The sequence below is a fragment of the Diabrotica undecimpunctata genome, chromosome 3, assembly GCF_040954645.1.
Source record: "Diabrotica undecimpunctata isolate CICGRU chromosome 3, icDiaUnde3, whole genome shotgun sequence".
NCBI lineage: Eukaryota > Metazoa > Arthropoda > Insecta > Coleoptera > Chrysomelidae > Diabrotica > Diabrotica undecimpunctata.
The window spans coordinates 7,299,963-7,318,308 of record NC_092805.1 but is presented as its reverse complement, the minus strand read 5'-3'; the positions used below and the strand labels follow the sequence as shown (position 1 = coordinate 7,318,308).

General features: G+C 34.3%; 1 protein-coding gene across 1 annotated transcript in view; it reads left to right on the top strand.

The window, feature by feature from the left end:
* Nucleotides 1–16,365, top strand: part of ppk17 (amiloride-sensitive sodium channel pickpocket 17) — a 36,975-nt gene extending 20,610 nt beyond the window's left edge. Inside the window, exons 3-8 of the mRNA XM_072524202.1 lie at nucleotides 2,279–2,435; nucleotides 5,550–5,753; nucleotides 5,806–5,954; nucleotides 10,451–10,590; nucleotides 13,931–14,160; nucleotides 15,930–16,365. Coding sequence (XP_072380303.1) covers nucleotides 2,279–2,435; nucleotides 5,550–5,753; nucleotides 5,806–5,954; nucleotides 10,451–10,590; nucleotides 13,931–14,160; nucleotides 15,930–16,246 — 1,197 coding nt within the window. The 3' untranslated portion in view covers nucleotides 16,247–16,365. The remainder of the gene's footprint in view (nucleotides 1–2,278; nucleotides 2,436–5,549; nucleotides 5,754–5,805; nucleotides 5,955–10,450; nucleotides 10,591–13,930; nucleotides 14,161–15,929) is intronic.
* Nucleotides 16,366–18,346: the final 1,981 nt, after the last annotated feature.

Sequence of the window (18,346 nt, the reverse complement as noted above, 5' to 3'; positions counted from 1 at the left end):
CACCTCTGTTTGCTGCTTTGCTGCAGAAAAAAGTTCAAACCCAGAATAATAGCCGTAACGATAATAATGGCTCTATAATTAATGACCAAAGGTAGATATTTGCAGATAATTATTTTGAAGAACTGCTTAGTGGCAATCAGAAAGAAATCTACAATGATATATAGTAAAAACAGGGGCTTTCACAGATATGCAAACATGCCTGGAACAGTTGAACATAAAGTACAATGAAAATATACAACAATATTCATGAAAGAAACCAGCATGAAAAAAAAATCAAAGAAGCAGTCCTCATCCTATTCAATGAAGAAAAATGTATAGCAAACCCATCAGCAGAATGTATCAGACTTTGATTGCCAATACTAAAAGGAAAAAGTCATCAACAAGAGTACACCAACTATAGCGGAATAAGAAACCCTTTATACACATCATCCCCTATTATACACAATGCATATGCAACACACAACATACGTGCACTAAACATTAACACTCTACATACATACAAACGTTTACAGCACATATTAACAATACCGAAGGATGGTGTTAAGTTCTACAGACTGCTCGGTTGGTTTTATTGTTTTAGGTAAAATGTAATTGTCATTACAAACAATTGTTGCTTATTCCCATACAAACAGTATTTAATGTTCTTCATATTACTGTTATATCCCATGTTACCTTCCCCGATTTAGCCATACGGCTCTCACACTCCCTCTAAGGGGAAAATTCACTCATCCCAGATACCTACGGTATCAAAAGGATTGAGCTCTGGTGGGACTCTTTCCGTGTTATCGAGCCCTAGGTGACTTGGTATGCTGGAGTATCTCCCAAAAATTTTCGTACACATCTGGATATTGAGAGAAGTACAGCTTTCTGCATGGTCTTGTAGAGATGTTCATTCAGACCTAGCTTTCTTATGTTTTCTAGGAGGTTCTTCGGAATAACTCCAGTAGTAGAGAGAATAATAGGTATTGTCTGGGTACTTTCCATTCTCCACTGTCTTCGTATTTGAATTTCCAGATCCCTGTATTTGGCGATCTTTTCGTTTTGTTTAACACGAAGATTATTGTTGTTGGGTATCGCCACATCAATTAGTGTTGTTTGTTTCTTTAGTTTATTAACTAGTATGAGATCTGGTCTATTATGTGCCACTGTTTGGTCTGTGAGCACAGTGCGGTCCCAGTATAGCTTGTAGTTATCATTCTCAAGTATACTTTCAGGAACGTATTGATAATATGGGAGATGGTTTGTTTGGAGAAGTCTCAGTTTGATGGCTATCTCTTGTCTCTTGATGAAGGATCTTTCCTACTGAGTCGTGCCGTTCCTTATATTCAGTTGCAGCAAATGCCTGGCAACCCCCGGTAATGTGTTGGATGGTTTCTTGAGCTTGACATCCATATCGGCATTTGTCATTTTGGACCTAAGGGTCTTTGACGATATATTTCAGGTAATTTTTTGTTGGTATAACCTGATCGTGAATGGCGAGTAATGAACCTTCTGTTTCAGGGAACAACTTTCCTGATGTCATCCAATAGTTCGACGCTATATTGTCGACGTGGTCTTGACTGACCTCATTAGGATGTCGCCCGTGAAGAGGTTTACCCATCCAGGTGCGCATTTTTTCCTTAGTAAGATGGTTTATGCGCATTTCTGGTTCCCTCAGTTTGATCGGTGTTGTATCATCTACTGCACAAATCGCGCGATGTAAAGTAGATGTCTCAGCCTGCACCTGGAAATAAGTTCTTAAATTAGTAATGTGTTTTTCTAGTTGCTCACTTATATCCATAAGTCCTTGTCCTTCTAAATACCGCGGTAATGTCGTTCTTTCTACTGCACTTCGAGGATGGTGTTTTTGTGCCTTTGTGAGGTGTGTTCGTACTTTTCGCTGAAGATTTTCTATATCCGTTTTTGTCCACTCCACTTAACAATACCAAACGAGTAGCTAAGCGCGGAACATGCATAGGTGTTTAGTGCCTTAAACAAATTTTTACTATTAAGCCATGTTACCATGTTACCTTTATTATTATTATTATTATTGAAAAGACTAAATTGGCTTGAAAAATTCTTTTAATTTGGGTCTTTTTCCAATTTCAGGTCTTTTTATTGATCTTAAAGGAGCGTTTGCTATTATCGATTGTCATATTTGATTTGGAAAAATCATACAATTTGGTGTTAAAAGGAAAATTTATGTAAATTAATTTATGCATTTTAATTATTACTCTATAAAACAATCTAACATCAAATACTAGGGGTCAATAATTAAGGAGAAAAATCTAATTTTTAGGAATTTGGAATACACTCACAGAGGCTGGAATCGAGCTTTGCATTTTTGAATTTTAATTTCTCGAACTATACATTGACTGAATTTATAGAAAAGACAACATATACGTACGATGAGATTGTTTATCAGTTCGCATTTTCTACAGTTGGTAATACAAGAAGTGAGTTTTATTAAATATATACCAATTTATTTTAAAATAATAATTCTGCTTCATGTTTATATGCCACTCTGATTTTTTGTATTTTTAATGCTTGCATATTAAATTTGTGATTGTGAAAGTGGATTTGTACATTATTTTTAAGCACATTCTTACCAGATTACTTTTTTGAACTCCTGATAAACCATCGATTAAAAAGTAGCCTATTGGAAGTTTCCATGTGTCATTTAAGCGATTAAATAAAAATACAATCGCTTCTTTTGCTTTGACTTCGGAAGAATCCCTTTGAGGGTTACTTTTCTATGTCAACATACCTACAATAGACTGTCGGAGTGATGACGTAGATTTTGTTGACATCTGTCAGTTTCACTTTCCAAACAAACCTTGTTTAGTGTAAATAATTTGTATTTTTCGTTATTTTTTCATTTTTTTACAGAATCTTTTCGCTTTTTGCAATATCTAAGTATTCTAATAGTTACTACAACAATTTTACAAGGTTGTGTAAATAATAAAGCATGTTGTTTAATAAAAACAGCAATAAATGCATGTATCAATAAAGTAAGGTTAGAATGTCTTTAATTTAAATTTTTAAACCATATGTATTTCATAGAAATAGAACACTGAATTATGATGGTATTATCGTAAAAAACACTATACCTACTTAAAAAAAAAGCAGCAGAGGAAGCAAAATGTTAACTTTATAGAAATTAAAAAGTCTTGAGATTGGGCATTTCAACTTTTGTTTGGAAAGTAATAATGACAATATGACAGTTGTGACGTCACACTCCGGCTGTCCATTAAAGTTTTCAATTATGTAAATAGATAATGTATGTTATAATACTCTTTAGAATTACTAAGCTAAACCTACCCTAAAAACTATTCACCATTCCATTCTATTTTCTTATGTATAGAAATTTCATCAACCATCAAAGCACATAATACATGATTTCCTTTTATCTTTAAGTTTACTTACTTTTTGTTTTAATATCTTTACTGCTTCTTTTTGAAAACCAGGCTCACAAGCTATTACCTGATACCACTTTTGAGTTCGTGGATGAGGCATCATATTAGGAAAAGTGTTTCTGATATACAAGTAAGCTTTTGCTGAATAGAAATTAAAATTGAGAGCAAAGCTTTTTAATTCCGGTGGATACGTTGTAGTGCTCTTAAATTTAAGCAGTTGTTTAAAGATAGTATTTGCAGAGGCTTCAATGATCTTAATAAAATAAAAAGCAATAATCTAAACTCGATCGACTAACTACAAACAATATAAAATAATAAACTGCTTATACCTACATACCAAAGCTAAATAGATCACTGTTTGTTTTTCTTTTGAGATAATTTGTTTACTACCACCGTTGATTGAATAACCCAAACAATCAACGCTACCACTTTATAGCCCTGATCTCTGTTAGATGATCATTATTCAACCAAGTCACCAACATAATGTCTTCGCTTTTTCAATGGACGTTCTAAGGTAGTTTCCTCTGAAATTTCTACTAGAATTTTTGTGGTAGTAGATTTAATCGTTTTTATATTTATATTTTTCCTTTTAGAGCTTGTTGTTGTGTCTGAAACAGTTTCTCTTTGTGCTGAAAATTTTATAGTTTTAACTTGCTTAATTAAACGATTTGAAAAATCGAAAATGCTGGGTACAGCATGTTTTTTAGTTAAATGAAATCGTAGGCTTCCACGGCCAGAGTCAGAATTATAGTTTATTCGTCTTCCGTCCGGGTTTGGACCGTGTCATTTGTGAGTGACCCAAAAGTGGGTTCATCTCGACGTTTCGCTACAATTGTATGTAGCTTCTTCAGGAGAACAAAAAAGAAAAAGAAAACAAAAGACAGGAAGATGGGTAGTTAGCAACGGTAACTCAGTTACTCAACGCAACCAGAGGCGAATACTAACTACCAAGATGGGCGTTTGGTCACAGTAACTCAACTACTTAACGCAGCCAGAGGTGAAAACCAAATGCCAGGACAGGGATTCACGTCCAACAGCTCAGAACACTAACGCGTCGAGAGGCGGGGAGTGAATCCGACGATTACTCCGCTACCGCTCTATTTATAGTCGCGGTGACCTGTCGTGTCGCCCCTATCTTCCTGTGGTGTCTATTCTATTCCTTGTTCATGTGGACAAGTGTATATTGGCGAAACTGGTCGTTCCGTCAAAACTCGGATTCAAGAGCATCAAAGATGCATTCGATCAGGTCTTTTCTCCCATTCTGCAGTTGCAGAACACTGCCAAGAAACCGGTCATTCCATATTGTTCGAAAAAACCCATATTATTTCTAAGAGCCCTTTCTTTTATTCCAGGAAAATCCGCGAATCTCTAGAGATCCGAAAAAATCCACATAATATCAATCCAGAGGAAGGATACTACTTGTCTCCCATCTGGAATCTTAGTCTAGAGCCGCCGTCCGGTCCCGCTACCACGATGCAGCCACATGATTGGCCAGCGCGCGCTTCTTGACGTTCGCGCCACGGAGTGTGCCGATACGTCCCGACACGACAGGTCACCACGACTATAAATAGAGCGGTAGCGGAGTAATCGTCGGATTCACTCCCCGCCTCTCGACGCGTTAGTGTTCTGAGCTGTTAGACGTGAATCCCTGTCCTGGCATTTGGTTTTCACCTCTGGCTGCGTTAAGTAGTTGAGTTACTGTGACCAAACGCCCATCTTGGTAGTTAGTATTCGCCTCTGGTTGCGTTGAGTAACTGAGTTACCGTTGCTAACTACCCATCTTCCTGTCTTTTGTTTTCTTTTTCTTTTTGTTCTCCTGAAGAAGCTACATACAATTGTAGCGAAACGTCGAGATGAACCCACTTTTGGGTCACTCACAAATGACACGGTACAAACCCGGAAGACGAATAAACTATAATCTTTTTTAGTTGTTTTTTGAACTCCAACCGCTGATAATAAACGAATCCGCGGAAAAGTTTTAAATAAACACTTATAAAAAGTTTGCAAACACCTGTAAATACTTCTAGTTTCTAACGTTTTCTGCCGTAAACTGCAATTTGTTTTAGCTTTACTCTTCGAAATGATGCTATAGCTATAGCTATACTATAAGCTTTAATGGTCTAAGGTATCCACCAAATAATAATTATGTTATAGATATCAATGTAACCAGTTCATTTCATTTTACAAGAGGAAGATGTTACACATTTCAATCATTAAACCAATCAGAGTTATTCTCTCCAATCGGTGGCTTTTTCTTCTATCTAAGTCATAATCAAGCGAAAGAAGGTGGGGGTTACTCTGACTTAAGTTCCCCTGGTTATCAGCTTTACTTACATGGTCCAAATGAAGTGTTAACCTGTAAGTATTTGAATTACAATTTAAAAATGTATTAATATAAATTGTCTAATAGATAGTAATAGTGAAGGAAGTAGTTTTCTTGAGTATCTTGACTTGGACTCTTCAGAAGAGATGTACGTAAAATTTGAAATACAACAATTTAAAATGCATCCGTCGAGTGACGAAGATTGCGTTCCCGATGAACATTACAGCAAATCGCAAGTAAGTATTAATATAAGAATATTTTCTTTCATGTCATTCCAAAGAACCTCCTACAGAACCTTAAACAGTAAGATCTTAGTATTTTTATGACTATTCAAAAATCAGTATTACGAGCCCCTTTCCATATCAGATGGCCCACCTATGGAATTTGCCCTTTAAGTCGATTACCAAAAACAAATAATTATAGTCTGCATTTTTTTATAAGTTTCCATATTTATTAATATGGTATTTTTATTAATATTTATTAAAAACATTACCCTTATGGTTTTTTTTATTTTCAACAATAAAAAAAATTCACTAAACCCTGGTTAGGCATTCATTTATGTCAACATGCGTTGATTTTTTCATAATTACATTAAATCCAGGGGTAGTTATGGAAAAATTACAATTAAAATTAAAACAATAATATTGTCAGTCAATGTCAAATGTATTTTGTAGTATTGTAAAGCTTTTGCCGTTTATGGATTGTACAATGGGTCGAGGTAAAGTTATCGATGAGAAAATTTGTTTAATCATTATTAGATTTTTTAATTCTGAAAAATACAATTCGGAAATCAGGATAATGTTGCCATTTGTCACGCTATGGTGTAAGAAATATAGTCAGAAGATTCAGAACTTCAGGTTCCGTCATCACAAAACATAGTAATGTACGAAAAAGTAAAATAACCGAAGCAGATCGAAGGGCATTAAGACGAATTATACTAAAAAATCGACGAGCAAATTATATGGAGTTTAGCGTTTCATGGAGGACATTATTGAAAGCCATATTTCTAGATCAACGTGTCACCGAGAGGCCCACAAATTAGGATTTGGTACTTATAAAGTAAGTTTTATAGTTGAAAAAATTACAGCAAAAGAAAAATAGACTAAGGCGGTCAAAAGGGCATGCATAAAGATTGGACTCAGTTGCAATGAGATTCGATACAATAAGTGATGAGTCCAGATTTGAAGTCTGTGTTTGAGACAGTAGGAGTCGCGTCATTCGCAGGAAAAATTAAGCTTTCCATCCCGACTGTCGGAAGAGAAAAGTCAAATTTCCTGCATCTGTCATGATCTGGGGCAGCATGTCGTCTAAAGGTATGGGAAAGTTACATTTTATTGATGGAGTTGTAAACACGGACAAACATTTGAATATTTTAAAAGAATCTCTTTTACCAATTATGGAACACCGTTTAATATCAGCGGAAGATGTTGTCTTCCAACAGGACGGCTCAGGTTGTCATACCTCAAAAAAGAGTTTAAAATGGATTGAAGACCATGGTGTACCACTTCTGGAATAGGTTTCTAACAGTCCCGACTTGTCTCCGGTAGAGACTTTGTGGCGCGAAATGAAAAAAGTTTTGAGAAAACATCCTGCCAGGTCCGTCAATGAATTGAAGGAAAAATTGCGAGAAATATTGGATTCGTTAATGTGTTTTTTTGTTAATATTACATATTCTATACCGGTCCACCAGGATTGGAGGTTGTGGCGATGGGCCTGCTCCCCATCACACGGAAAAAAAAACTGTATTGCAAAAAAATCCTAGAAAGAAAACGCCGGACGGTCTTAACGGAAAACGACCCAGCTTACTAAAAAGGTTAATGAGTTTTGGAACATGGAATGTGCAAGGTATTCGGACTAAGCTTGATAAGGTGTTTAAAGAAATCAAGAGATTTCAATTAGATGTAACAGTCCTTACAGAAACAAAAAAGAAAGGGAAAGGGACAGACGAGTTTAAAGATTTTGTTCATTTCTATAGTGGAGTAGGAAAAGACAGAAGAGCAGCAGCAGATGTAAGTATATTGATAAAGAAAAGGCTGTCACGAAATATTAAGAACTGGGAACAAATAAACGAAAGGCTAATAAAAGTTGAGATGAAGCTAAAAGGACGTGACATAGTGGTAGTGGGCGCATATGCACCTTCTGAAGATGAAAAGGACGAGGTAAAGGATAAATTTTACGACGAATTAACGGACCTGGTAGAGAGTATTGGAACTAGGAAGGAAGTAATTCTACTAGGTGACTTAAATGCTTGAACCGGAAGAAAAGTAAATAGCAAAGTGGTCGGTCCATTTGGAGAAGAAAAAATAAATACAAACGGTGAGAGATTAATAAGTTTCTACGATCATATGAATTTAAAGATAATGAATGGATATTATCAGCACAAGGATATTCATAAATTCACGTGGATTCAGCCAAGGAGGAATTTGAAATCAATAATCGATTACTGTATATGCAAAGAAAACTCCACAATAAAGGTTAATAACGTTCCACGAGTCCATCGAGGAGCAGAATGTGGATCTGATCACCATTTGCTTAAAGCGTCACTACTATTTACATTTAAAGGAAGCCAACGACAAAATGAAAACGAAAGTTCAATGATACTGCAAGACATTTCAACAAAGAGATATAATCTACAAAGTTTTGAAAATGAGTCTACCCAGTTTCTGTATCGAATGAGGTTGAATCTGAAATTGCACGATGTTTGTTACTCCTCACCAATTAATAATGGAAGCTATTGGAGAAGTGGATAGCATAAAAAATAGAAATGAATGGTGGAATAAAGAAATAGAAGATCTTGGTGGGGAAGTGGGGAAGAAGAAGAATATGTATAAAAAATAGCTAGCAACAAAGGACCCTTACTATCGACAACAGTACAACAGCTTAAACAAAGAAGTAAAAAAAGAGGTAAATAAAGCCAAAAATGAGATGTGGAATAAAACCTGCGATAACGTAGAAAATTTTATGGGTACAGCAAGAAGTAAAGAAGCCTGGAAAACAATTAGAGGTAGTAGAACAGATAGAAAAGAATGCAGTAGGTTAACTCTAATAGCCCCAGAATTATGGGTCGAATATTATGAACAAATGCTGACAGAAGATCGAACAGAATTCCAAGATATTGGCTACCAAAAATATGATATTTCCTACCGCGAAGAAACTGAAATAACACCAGAAGAAATTAAAAAACACGCCAACGCTATGAAAAATGGAAAGGCTCCAGGACCGGGGGGAGTACCCATTGAACTGATTAAGTATGGCCCTGACAAACTATTTCAGCTATTGGCTTATACTTTTAATTTATTCTTGAAAGGAGAAGAGGAAAACTGCATATATCAGCAATCTATACAAAAATAAAGGCGACAGAAAAGATTGTAAGAACTACCGAGGGCTTAGTGTAACTAACTCAATCTGTAGAGTCTACGGGAAGATAATTAAAAGCCGAATTGAAGATTGCTGGGAAGACGCTGAAGATCATAGTGGCTTTCGTACTGGTCGTTCTTGTATAGACAATGTGTTCTGCCTAAAACAAACAATAGAAAAGCGTTTGGAAATAATATGGAGACACACATGGTATTTATTGATCTTCAAAAAGCGTATGACAGTGTCCCATTAGCCAAGCTATGGCAGGTGCTAGAAGACAAGAATATTACACCGATTTACATTAATGCTGTAAGGGAGTTGTACAACATGACGATGATATGACGAGTGTAATAAAGATTGGACAAAAGTGACAAAAAAGATAAAAGTGACCAAAGGACTTCGCCAAGGCTGCTGCATTGCACCTACACTCTTTAAGATTTATTTGGAGAGGGTTTTGGATATTTGGAAAAGAAAATGTGAACCTATGGGTGTTAAAATTGGAGAAGATGTTGCCAACTCACTAGAAGAGATAGAGTAAGGAATACTGAAATCAGAGAGCGTATGGGCATAGACATTGACGTCCTGGAAACTATAGAATGCAAAAGGCTGAAATGGTATGGCCATGTAGAAAGGATGAATGATCAACGATGGCCAAAGAGAATGTTACAGTGGATCCCCACCAACCGCAGGAAAAAGGAAAGACCAAGAAGATCGTGGAGACAAGAAGTAAAAGGTGCAATGGAAGATAGGGGTCTACAAGTAGATGACTGGAACGATCGCAAGCGTAGGAAGCTAGGTTGCGAGAAACGGCGGCAGCTGTAATAAACTCGTTATATATATATATATATATATATATATATATATATATATATATATATATATATATATATATATATATATATATATATATATATACAGATTCTATGCGTTTTTTTAAATTTATTATTATTCTGTTTAATCAATAGTTTTAATTACGTTATAAAATATTTTCTATAAATTGGAGATTCAAAAAGTGCATTAAAATTTCTAAAATTTACGCTGCCCTTTTATTTTTGTTCTCTATAATTTAATTTTCTTATCAATCTAACGTTGGGCCAACTGATACGGGAAGATGCGTTAATGTTTAGAAAGACGCATTGGTATGATATAGAGAAGGATGCTACAATATTGATTGAATATTTGAAGCGAGCTAACGAAATGGATTATCTTAAAATACTAAACTGTACAATAAAATTTTGTTTCTATTTACGCGCAGCCACTTTTTTCTTGTACTTTGTTATTAACTAAAAAACTAACTAGATATCTAGGTCAAGTCGCCAAAATGATCTTTTTTTACTTATTTACCTAAACTATTAGTAGTATCTTTTATTTGTAGTGTGAAGATTACTGCATTGGCCAAGCAATAGTTAGTAACACTAATTGTACTGTCCCTTGGTTAAGATTGCCACCAAATATGAGTTTTCCTGAATGTGACGATTTTTTATCGGTTCGAAACTCAATTCAATTTTACATAAAGTAAGTACATTTATTTACTTTTTGCTAGATCTAAGTAATGATAATATTTAAGTTATATTAGTATTAATAATAAATAATACATCAATTAAGTACGAATAGAAGTTTAATAATAGTATATACCAGCAGTAGGTACACAATTTTTTATAGCTGCACCAATAATGAAGATAGTAAATACAATCATTTATAACAGATGTGAAATATACATTGGTTATACTCAGTTTGGATTTAACTTAAGGCCGAAATTTTTATTCTCTTGTATTGATGAGATATTTGAGGTTGACAGAAATAAAGTATGGAAGAAATTTTGTAAAAAATACGATATATTGATTCAAAAAAGTTTGTCCTTTTAAAAGCTTGGTGGCATAATCAATAATTGTGAATAACAAATAATTAAAAATACCAAAATTTTAAAACACATGTTGTGATACATTACATTTTTTGTGAAAAGCAGCACAACGAGTTTGAGTGTCCTTATAGACAATAAGGTGGTAGATCCGATCGTATCTTGAGTGACTATGCAAATTGGCTGAAGGTTTGCTGGGTCCTCTTTTTGTTGTCTTTTTAAAAGATTCAAGAATCCCTACCGTAATTGTGCGACGATGCTGTAAATGATCCATTTCACCACCACTAATTATATGGGAGTTGTCAGGCATTTTGTTCTGCTAGATCAACTATGTTGCTTATTATGGGAAAATACCATTTCTTGCCACGGATAGCTACTCTGTAGTAGTTGATATTTTCATCTGCCCGATCGACGCTACCCATGTTTTCATTATACTGTTTTATAATATTAGGTTGATCAACAAGCACCTTCTTTTTTTCTTTTTGAGAATACCGTTGTACTTGCTATGTTGGATATATCTGATTGTGATTGAATATTATGAAAACAACACTATTGTTATTCCATTTGCTGTTTCACTTTATCGTAGGGTAATTTGGAAGCCCTGACTTCTAGGGCATCAACAAATTGTAAGACAACACTAGATCCCAAACTAAGAAGTTTATATTTATCTTGAATAGTTAATGAAGATCCCTGATAGTCTTCATCCAAAACTTATATCCCCATCTAATAGGTTTACCACAGATAAACTGCTTGGATCCATGTTTTTCATAATACGGAACCATTGACTTATCCAAGCTGTGGTGTTCTTCTTGTGGTTGATTCATTAAATTAATCTGTGGTCAAACCTTTGAAAATTTATCCTGTGTATCCAATTTTGCATTGTCACAGCAATGAATATTCTGTATGATAAATCTGAAATGGTTTCTAGACATTGCATTAGCTACAATGTCGTGAATAGAATCAGGGGATTTTTCTCAGTACATATCTCGCCTAGGGACACTCATATATCCACTATATAATAAAATTTCAATAAAACATTTAATTTCGTTTGTTGTAATATAGCCTTCACGGTTATGTAAATTGGCGTACATATTTGAAAATTCAACAATCATCTGAATCATCAAAAAATAGGAAAAACGTATCTACTGGGGAAATGATGTTTTTGGGACCTTCTATTATACTCTAACTTGAAATCTTGCTAGGTATATCACTCTTGGTCCATCGATAGTTTTTGCGGCGTTTGCTCTTCTGTTGTTTCACATTTACTGTAGGAGCTACTTGTTTTTTAGACTTTGACTTATTCTTTTTAAAATACGGCAAAGGGAATTCATTTATATCGGATTTGGTATGGGTTTTTGAATCATTTATGACTATCTTTGCCTCTACTCGTAGTTGATTTCCTGGCAAGTTACTTATTTCCACAGCATCTTCATTACCGCTGTCCTCGTCAGTCTCTTCCCCATCTTTGGGTGGAAAAATAATTATGTCGTCAGGAAATTCATTATCTGACAGATTTTCTATCATGTCCACTAACTTACTTAAAGTCAAATGTTTTGTTCAGTACATAAAAAAATTTTCATACTTATTATAGCGAAAAATGTCACCGTTCTTTATAAAGAACACCAAACTTTGATAGCCAATATACAAAAATAATAATAGTTTTTCTATTATATACCTACCTTTTTAAATATAATAATAGAGGCATTTTAAATACATACATAAAATATCTTTGAAATTAAGGGATCTAAACAATATATTTTACTCACCTTCTATCAGTCTTTTTTGAAAACTATAAACAGTCTTTCAGGTAACCTCAAAAATTCTGCAGAAAACACCAGATTTATACAACAATTAATTTTTTTTATTAAAATGGCTTCTTGTTACACAAAACAGCACGCCATCTCTTAATAACTAGCAAAATAATTAAATTACAGGCATCTTTTAAAAGGACGGTGGCCTTAAATGGGTTAACGTAAGGCTTCGGCACAAGTGAAGCACTCTTCAGTATTCCCTGAAAAATGCAGAGACCAGAGCAAAGACGTTTTCATATGCTTCGTTTATCACCAAAAAGCGTTCGATTGTGTCAAATATACAGAGCTAACAAATCTGCTACAAGGTAGAATGATAAACCAGAATAACTAAAGATTCATTAAAAACCTCTACTTAAATCGCATCGGTATAAGAGGGGAAAGAAAATGCACAAATCTTTTCAATACAAAAGGGTTTTTTATAACTTTTTCGAAACTTTTACAGCTTATTTGTTTAATACTTTTTAGTAAAATATTGTAATAAATATAATTAAGACAGTTTTTATCTAAGAGAAGTAATCTACAGCGATGTGTTCGTAACTAGTGACAGTTTCGCGTGTTGTGGACGTGAACATCAGACTGCTTTATTAAATGGGCCCATTTTCTGCGAATTTCAGTCAGAACTTGAAATACTAACAAAGTAGGTAGCGGCATAATTTTGAATTCGATAAAGAAAGGTCGACAGTGTTCTAGATAACTAACCCCTGCTAAAATCCTAAAATCTTTCTTTTGCATTCTAAAAATTTGAAGTGCATTTGTTGAATTGCCTCATATGATTAATCCATAGTTAAGGTGAGAGTGCAATAAAGAAAAATATGTCATTTTTATTGTTTCAAAATTGGCAACCCTGGCTAGTTGGCGAATAACAAATAATGAACTCGATAGCTTTTTCTTTATTTGTGAGATATGACCAGTTCAGTCGAGTATCTATGGTTATTCTCAATAGTTTAAGTTTCTTTGTTATATGGATCATTATATTGTTTCCTATTCCTTAAGTAAGATTGAAACCAATTCAAAGAAATACCTCGAATTCCGTAGAAATTTATTTTTTTTTCAAAATGTCGTGATTTACACAATCAAAAGCTTTGGCATAGTCACAAAAAACAGTGGCAGTGGAAATATTGTAAAATAACTGCACTGGAATATACTTTTTAAATAATGCTTCCATAAAATATTTGATTTCTTTTAGCCGTAGTATGAGAAGGACCTATTTAGAGCAATGTAATTGTCGCAAGGCCTGCGACTTTACAGTTTACAAATCCTATATTATTAATCGAAAAGCTGTAGAGTCCTTGCTAGAACCCAACTGCGTAATTTATATATATTGTACTAATCTAATATTCAGAATGACCGAAGTGCTAGGCTACGATTCTAATCAGCTGCTGTCTGATATTGGTGGATCCTTAGGATTTTTATTGGGTAAGTTTCTTTTTTCTATTAAATTTATTAAATATGAAAAATTTAATATAAATTTTACAAAAACAAAAATCCGAATACAACGTCTAAACTTGAGGAATAAATTTAAACGCAAAATAGCAATATCAGGCACTACACTTCCTGTATCACGGTCGTAGGACCTCTGCAGCAAACCCTTTGCTTTGATTAAACTCCAACAAGAAAGGAATCTAAGACGTTCTATTAAAATAGCAATAATAAAGTTATTTAGTAACGAGTGGGTTTCACCGTGGCTTGTGTTTTGTTCAATGACAATTTATTGCATGCTTAAAATTAGAAAATGTGTAATATACTGATGGATATTACTTCAGGTTCCTTGAATTCGGTCGCGGACGTCAACTAACTTATTTGGTGGTTTAAAAAGACCAATTCTATAGCAACAATTCTGGCTCATCACTATTCTTGATTAAACAAAGTAAACATGCTATTACCATTTCAAGTTTATTGCCGATGATCAGGCATTTGTAGATGTAGGCAATATATGGGAAGTCCAGAATACTAGGAGTAATAAGAACGCAACGACTAAGATGGCTATAACACATACAGAGGATTCCAGAAGGTGTACTACCAGAAATGCTACTGTCAAGTACAATAAGAGGGTGTCAGGGAAGAAGTCGACCGAGAACAAGTTGGAAAATGGATGTAGAAGATGGTCTAAAAAGACTTAAAGTCACAAATGGAGGATAAAAGCAATGGACAAGAAGGGATGTAGAAGAATGGTCAAGCAAGCCATTGGTCTACTAAGCTCATTAATAGTATTGCAATAAAATTGTTATACGAGGGCCATTTGTAGAATAAGGTTCCCATAAATTTTAAAAATACACAGCTTTATTTTGGTTTTTAATGTTATATATCATTTTAAAACTTAAAACTTACGCTAATTTTCTAAATAATCGCCGTTTCTGTCCAAACACTTTTGCAGATGATGCTCTAACTTTTCTATCCCCACATTATAGAATTCTTTCACCAATTCTTTGAGGATTCGAGTAACCTCTTCCTTGACTGAATCAGCGGTACTGAAGCGTAAGCCTCCCAAGTGTTCCTTTAATTTTGGGAATAAGTAATAATTACTTGGTGCTAGGTCCGGAGAGTAGGAGGAGTGGGGCACCACAGTCCACCAAAATCGCTCAGCAGTTTTTTAATTAGATATGAGACACGAGTTCGAGCGTTGTCATGGAGAAGTTTCACACCACTGGACAATTATCCGCGTTGGCGCTTCTGGATCGCAGTCTCAGTCTTTTTAATGTCTCGCAATATCTCTATAGAGTTCCATGAGGCAAAAAGTCGAATAAAAGTAGGCCTTTCCTATCTCAAACGACGGTTTCCATTATTTTCCCAGCACTCTGCGTTTACTTACACTTCCTCGACTTCGGCGAAGTTAAGTGGCGCCATTTACGCGATTGCTGCTTGGTTTCTGGGGTAAAGTGAAACACTCAAGCGGCAGCTCCATCTTTGAAGGCTGCTATGCCGGCACTAAGCAATGCAGTGAGGTATTATAGTATCATCAAAGAATATGGACGCATATGCGTCTATATTCTTTGGTATCATGGAGAAGTGAGAGTGGTGAGGTGAGAGAAAGAAAGAGTTAATGCAAAGAAAATGTTGTCAGATTTCTCCCAGCTCGTTGCATTATTTTTCAGCGCCATAGGGAACCTTGTTTTAAGAATGGCCCTCGTATAAATATGATGTAAATTGGTTACGGTTTTTCGTTATTAATTTTTTTGATATTTTAGGTCTGTCAGTCATAAGCCTCATTTGCATAATCGAACAAATTTTCAAAATAATGTTTAGAATATTCTTCAAACGAAAAGTAAAAAAAGAATTAGAGGCTCAGGAAATACGAAGCACCAAAAACGAAGACACCAAAGAACATGTTGAAAATATGGATATAATTAAAAATAATATTATATCTGAGAAAAAAGTAGATAATGAACAAGAACATATTTATAGTAATTTAAAAAATTTTGTTGTCGACTACAATGATTTCCAAAAGAATAGTTATTGTGAGCATAGTCCAAATGAAAATCAAAACCAAAAATATTTAAAATAAGTCACTGCAAAGAGTGTTCGATCACTAAGTGGCATAACAAAGAAAAATCAAATATTTTCAATTTTTATTTTTTGATATAAGGTTGAATGCTCGAATAAATGAACTTTGAAAAATTAAAGGTAAATATCGAGCACAATTTTAATAATCAAATTTTGTTCAAAGACTTTCACTTTCTACAGCATCATCAGGAGCATCTGAAATAAGCCAAGAAACGTTTTTTAAATGAAGAAAATTAATTAACTTTGATAAAAAACTCGAAGTTAATGGATGATAAAAGTTTTTTGTGATTAACGTTTTGCGTGCAAGCGCAGAATGTAATGTACAGAGTGTTATGTACAATTTATGTTTCAATTTCATGTTTACTACATTCTGCGCTTGCTGGATAGCCCAAATTTGACGAAGTAAGTCTAAAACGTTAATCACAAAAAAACTTTTATCATCCATTAACTTTTTTTTATCGAAGTTAATCAATTTTCTTTATTTAAAAAAACGTTTCTTGACTTATTTCAGATGCCCCTGATGATGCTGTAGAAAACGAAAGTTTTTGGGCAAGATTTGATTATTAAAATTGTGCTCGATATTTGCCTTTAATTTTTCAAAGTTCTTTTATTTTTTGACGCCAAATTATATCATATGTTAATTATTATTAAGGTTCTTAATTATAAACGTTTCAAACTATCTTTTAAATCCAAATTTGTATAACGTTTGTTCTAAAAGTTTTGGCACAAAATGCATTGGGTTTAATTTTAACAAAAACAGAATAGTAGCAAGTTGCCTTTGAGAGCAATAGTTTGTTTACTTTGTTTACTGTGATTTGTGATTAATTTATTTTGAAGTTTGTGCTTTAAGATGCCTTATAAATTAGAAATAAGATATATGATGTCCTAATCTCCCAAAAAGGGAAAGACTACGTGAATTTACTGCACAAACGTCAGACATATTGGTGAGAACAGCAAAAAAAAACAATATCACAAAACAAGGTCAATACAGATCTTCTAAGAGTACAATATCGTTAGAATTGAGAAGGAATGGTCTTAATTATCAAAAGAGACAACTTCTTCGTATGCCAAGATGCTGTCGTCGTCTGAGGCGGGACATTTTGCCAATGAACAAATTATTATTTTAGATGACGAAAAGTATTTCACTTCGAGTAATTCTAAAATGAAGGGAAACTAGATTTATACAGAGATATAGAAATGCCGTGACAATGTAAGATATAAACATAAAGTGAAATTTGCAGATAAAATCCTTGCCTGGTGCACAAGTACTAACAGGAGAGTATCCCTTTTTGTGGGAACAGAATATTATATGAACAATAGGAACCAACATATTATTTTTTTCTTAAAATCATATTTCCATTGTTTATTAACAATAAGAACTGAAAATTAAACAAATTATAAGTGAAGATCTGAATTTTTTGATCCAATTTATAGATGGCATATACAGAGAAGGGGAAAAAAGTTAAAATATTGCCAGGTTAAAGTGGAGAGGAGAAATTTCTTGGGCTCGGTTTTTTTTTAGAATGGGACTTAAAATTGAAATAATAGTAAAATTCAACTTTTTTATTGAAAAAATTAACCAATTAATTCGTCCGGGATTTTCCGATTTTTCCAGGAGGTGAAAATAGCACAGTTTTTATTATGTCATCGTGCTACCGCAATTTAAAAAAAAAATCAAACTTCTGCGTGTCATAGTAATTGAAATATTGCAAATTTTTTTCCACCTAAAAAAAGATGGAGGTCGGACTGGTGGTATTTTATGAGTACCATCACTTTAACTGGTTATCCTTTTTACTTCTTCTCGGTATATGCCATCTTCTTCTTCTTCAAGTGCCCTGTCCGTTGCGAACGTTGGCTATCAACATGGCAATTCTGATCTTGTTTGCGGCACTTCTGAATAGTTCGACCGATGTGAGCCCGAACCACTTCCGCAGATTTTGGAGACACGAGTGTCTTCTCCTGCCTGGCCCTCGCTTACTGTCTACTTTCCCTGGACAATCAATTGCAGTAGACGGTACTTATCGTGTCTCAATATGTGGCCTAGATATTCAAGCTTTCTTTGTTTGATTGTGCTCACGATTTCTTTCTCCTTTTCGATTTT